Source organism: Etheostoma spectabile, chromosome 15 (assembly GCF_008692095.1).
Source record: "Etheostoma spectabile isolate EspeVRDwgs_2016 chromosome 15, UIUC_Espe_1.0, whole genome shotgun sequence".
Taxonomy (NCBI): Eukaryota; Metazoa; Chordata; class Actinopteri; order Perciformes; family Percidae; genus Etheostoma; species Etheostoma spectabile.
In genome coordinates, this window is record NC_045747.1 from 9,037,873 (window position 1) to 9,042,843 (window position 4,971).

Sequence of the window (4,971 nt, forward strand, 5' to 3'; positions counted from 1 at the left end):
CATTAATACAAATTTTTACCTGGGGTGCCCAAACATTCGAGGCCCACTGTATAGTTCAGTTAAAGAAAAACACAAGCTCTCGGAAGTTTTTCCATTTATCAGTGTGATCTGACTGATTCATCGTCGGCAAATGCAATCTAGTCACCTCTCCAAAGCCTTGTGCGCCTTGACCCCGGTCAGCCTAAACATGCATTTGGCATCAATCACAGCAGCCAATTAGAGAGCCTCCTGCATGATTGAGAGGAAATGGGCCTAATGGTATCAGGCTGTGACCGGGACATGCATGTCTTTCTAGCGTGTCACTCAATATCGCTATGTGACTGTGATCTTAGCAGACATACAGGGCTGATAGCAGGCAATAAGTATTTAGACTTAGACTAAACCAGGTACACACTAAACTCAATTATACACGTCAAAGAGAATCAGGAAGCTGACAATGACACACAGACACAGACACACCCCAATGTTGAAGCAAATGATCAATGTGAGCATTTGCTTCTTTTTGTCCTGCTCTCCACAGCAATCCAAGAAGGGATTTATTTGCTTAAATAGCAAACGGGGGGTTTCTTAATATGTCCGCTTTCTTTCTCTGTGTGTTTGTGTACCCTGCCCACCCACTAATATGATGCCCCACGGCTTATGGCCTCTTTGACATAGGCCTAAGCTAAAGGCTCAGGGAGCCACACACACACACACACACACACACACACACACACACACACACACACACTACACCCCCACAACACACACACACCACACACACACACACACACACACACACACACACACACACACACACACACACACACACACACACACACACACACACACACACACACACACACACACACACACACACACACACACACACACACACACACACACACACACACACACACACACACACACACACACACACACACACACACACACACACACACACACACACACACACACACGATGAGAGCTCACCTCAACTAAAAATTAATTTATATCTCAATTAATGAATTCATCTTTTGTCAACAGTGCAAAAATTACCATTACAATTCCCAATAGTCTAAGTTCATGCTCAAAAGCCTTCTTTTTTTTTTTTTTTAGGAGCAACAGTCTAAATAAATTTAGATGATTATAATGTATGGCAAATAAAGTCGTCAAACCCCCAAATTTTAGGAATTTGACAAAAAAAATAACTCAGGTAACTCAATTATGAAAACAGTTGCTGAAAAATTTTCTTTCAATTGACTGTGAGTTGGAGCTCTTTAGCCAACTATCCTTTCAGTTCCATGACCTTGCAAACACGCTTTAGAATAACCAAATGCACACATATCTACTGCACATATAGACAAACATACATTTGCCATATTAAGTTTAATCACTGGCATTTCAACCTAAGTGTTGTTGTGCAAACGAGGGAGCATACTATCTGGTTGTACAAACACACAGATGAGGGGCTACTCAAGTACAGATGTGTCCACCAAGCCACACACACACTCCGACAAGCAAACACACTCTTTTAAGCCTATGACAATAACCAGCCATGTGCGATTTGTATTGGTTTGTGTGTGTGTGTGTGTGTGTGTGTGTGTGTGTGTGTGTGTGTGTGTGTGTGTGTGTGTGTGTGTGTGTGCTGAGACAGCAGCTGTTTAATCAAAGTGATAGAGCCTCATTCTCAAGCTGCTGTTAATGAGTTTTCACAAAGAGTTTGCTGCACACAACTTTCACATGTACGCAAACACACTGATGCTGGGAATCTCTGAACAGGGGTGCTCCCTCTCTTCACTAGTCAAACACTATGCGATGCTAGCCTCCCCTTCCCAGTCTCCCACGGTTACCGGTGTCAAAGACTGTTGTGATTGTCAGTTTGAAACTGCAGGATCCCCTCATCAATAATTCTATCTCACTCTTCTCACCACAGGAAATATGGTAAAGAGCTCAGTTATAATGTGAAAACTCAAGGTGGACCGTGGACCATAAATCCAGTGACACCTAATTTCTAAACAGCATACAACCCTGTCCTGTCCACTATTCAGATAAACCCAGGCCATCTTCCCTCTCTGCTGGCACAACCTGTGGATTTGTCTTCCCTGAAATGAAAGGCGCCTTTCTCTCTCCATGTGTGTCATAAATATACATCTCTCTAGGGCCAAACCAGGCCTGTCATGATTCCTGCCCTTTGGGGTGGTGGTCTCCCCTTCATCTTCCCCCCAGCAATGTGCCCCAATGTTTACCCTATGGGAGAGCCAGGGGATTGGACCCACATGTTGGCGGGCCCTATTTGCTTTAATAAGTTGTATTGGAGAGATTGAAAGGGGCCTTTTGGTTAAATGACACCAGAGTCAAACAGGGCAAGAACCCCCCCAACTCTGATCTTGTCTCACATTTCCCCCCTCCTTCTTTCTTTTCAGGTGCCTCGTTCTTTTTTTTAAAGGCCAATAGTAGGGGTGGTAGCTTGTGGCCTAGATGATTATCCTGTCAAGGTTAATGTCGGGATTTGGACGTAGCCTGTGACGGGCAGAGTAATTTGTCCCTTGTCAGAGCAAAGACAAACAACAGGAAAAGGACTGACAATCATACCTGTTAAATACCAACATGTGGGAGATTTTTGTGTCAAAGTTTATTCCGTCTCAAGCACAATTAAGCTTATCATGCATTGTCTAAAGCATACACCAGGGCCCTCTGCTTCACTTTTCACATCAGTCGATGTCTAAAAGAATGTGAATTTATAGTAAATATGTTATACAGTATTTGGGATATAGAATTTGTTATATAATATATAATATATATATATATATATATATATATATATATATATATATATATATTTATTATTATTTTTCTTTATTTTTTAAATCCCCAGTTGGGAAATTACAACTTACTCCGTGTACACACTTTTTTAGTAATCAATAGAAATTAATAAAATAGAAAAACACATAGAAAACCCTGTTACTGTAAATGTTTTGATTCTTAGTGACCTGTCAGCCTTTCAGCTCTTTGGAACTCAGAAATGTGCTGTATTTGCTGGACTTACAGCTGCAAAGATGATGATTGCAAAACCATCTCATGACCTGTCTATGCGCACGTGAACCCTTTCCTATTTAAATGTGGTACATATGGAGCTCTCCACGGCGCGCATACATGGAGCGCCGGGAATGATTCTGGACATTTGGCGGAACACTGCGGACTCTATGCGGTCCGGGCTGTAGAACAAGGCTTTAACTTACTTTTTTAAAATCACAAAAAAAAAACTTATAGAAAACTTCATTGTGGTGCACAACTGGGATATAAAAATGAATTATGTTAACCTCCACTGATAAAAACGCCTCTAGCTTTTCCTATAAATCAAATATTCTTGAAACAATTCCAGCTCAACTCATGAATTCTTTCTTTCTTTGCCTCTTCTCATAAACTCACCTCCGTCCTTTGTCCTACACATAATATTAACAACCTAATGGAAAGCCCATCAAGCTGTGTGATTGTTTCCTGATGACATGGGGCAATGTGGATCCATAAAATCCCTGGGAGACTCTCTCTTCTTAGTTTTTCCTTGTATGCTATAAAACTACTGTACTGCCAAAAGAGTGGCGATCAACAGTTGCAGTTAAACCAGAAGACGGGAGGATTCAAAGAGGCAAACAGTGTGTACTGGGGATACTGGGGATCAGGTGTCAGTTGGGCTCAAGACACAACTGAATCCCTGATAGATGTATTCTTCACACGGTCTTGTGCCCTTGTTAGTGTTCTAATTTACAAGTGAATACAGTTTACAGTCTGAAAAGGAAAATATTCACAGGCTCAACTGCGGCCAAGATTTCTTTCTTTGTCATTATTAGCGCATTAAAACAAACTAGCTATTAACTTTTACGTCATATGGCTTTCAGCTTATTCTTTTTCTCTCTAAAGAACTGTTCCCTAATTCACAATCAAATGTGTGATGTAATCCCCACCCTTTTATGTGCAATTACCCCTGTTGACATTTTGATGAAATAAACTCCATATATAAACAGAAACAAGCAGCAGTGTCTAATGTGAGGCATGCTGCACTGAATGTGAGCCACTGGCTGCATCTAGTGGTCACACACTACAACTACAACAATGAAACCTCAGTCCATACAGGAATAAAGCTGTTGTAAATTAAGCAAAATACATGCCTGCTATAATTACTTTCTTTTTATAAATGCTTTAAAATCAAAGATGAAGTGTGTGTGATGCAGTGCAAGTTGTCATTACCTTGCAAGAGGAAGCCAGTAGGGAACCGTCCTGTTTCCAGCACATACTCTGCAGCTGGTCACCATGCTGCTCCAGAACTGCAGACACACACATTGTCATTTAGAGAGATGAGAGAAGGAAAAGACTAGAGACACAAGGTTCATGTTGAACAGGGACAAAGCAAGGAAAAAGAAACACAATGCTACACACTAAACACAGAATGACGGCACATATACAGACAAGGAGACAAAGACAGGAAAAAAAAAACACACTACAAAAAACATCTCTTAGGCCACTGCAGGGAGAAATGCAGGAGAGAGATAAAGCCATAAAACAAGCACATCAAAATAAAATACATAATTAAAAAAAAAAAACAATAATACAGAGTATGGATGATTTAAGAACAGATCATACGTCCTTACATCTTAGGCCCATGAGAGAAATTATGAGCATGACACATATTAAGCTGCAATGCCATAAGTGAGCACAGAGCTTGACACAGATGAAAAAAGATGAGTGGTGCACTTGTTAAGATAAACATATAGAGTGATTTGACATGTCCTTAAAAAGTAAAGGGGAAAAACACACTCATTCAATTATAGATTTCTATCAATCAGACCTTGTTCCTCAACCACAAACAAATGAGGAATGAGGGTGATGAAAGACAGCGTGTGGGGTACAGCTAATGAAAAGTTGGATCAGCAGTGAGCAGCAGCAGCCAGGCCAGCTGTCATTGGATGGGTAGAGGGGGCAGTGTTGGGGGGG

The 4,971-nt window shown here is 41.0% G+C and overlaps 1 protein-coding gene across 2 annotated transcripts in view; it reads right to left on the bottom strand.

Annotated features, from left to right (window-relative positions):
• LOC116702850 (mitochondrial import inner membrane translocase subunit tim16) overlaps positions 1-4,971 on the bottom strand; it is a 117,483-nt gene that overhangs the window by 107,269 nt on the left and 5,243 nt on the right. For both annotated transcript variants that reach the window (XR_004335270.1, XM_032537342.1), the window contains exon 6: positions 4,228-4,304. Coding sequence is in view for 1 of the 2 variants with exons in the window: in XM_032537342.1 (XP_032393233.1) it covers positions 4,228-4,304 (77 nt within the window). In the remaining variant the exon portion in view is untranslated. The remainder of the gene's footprint in view (positions 1-4,227; positions 4,305-4,971) is intronic.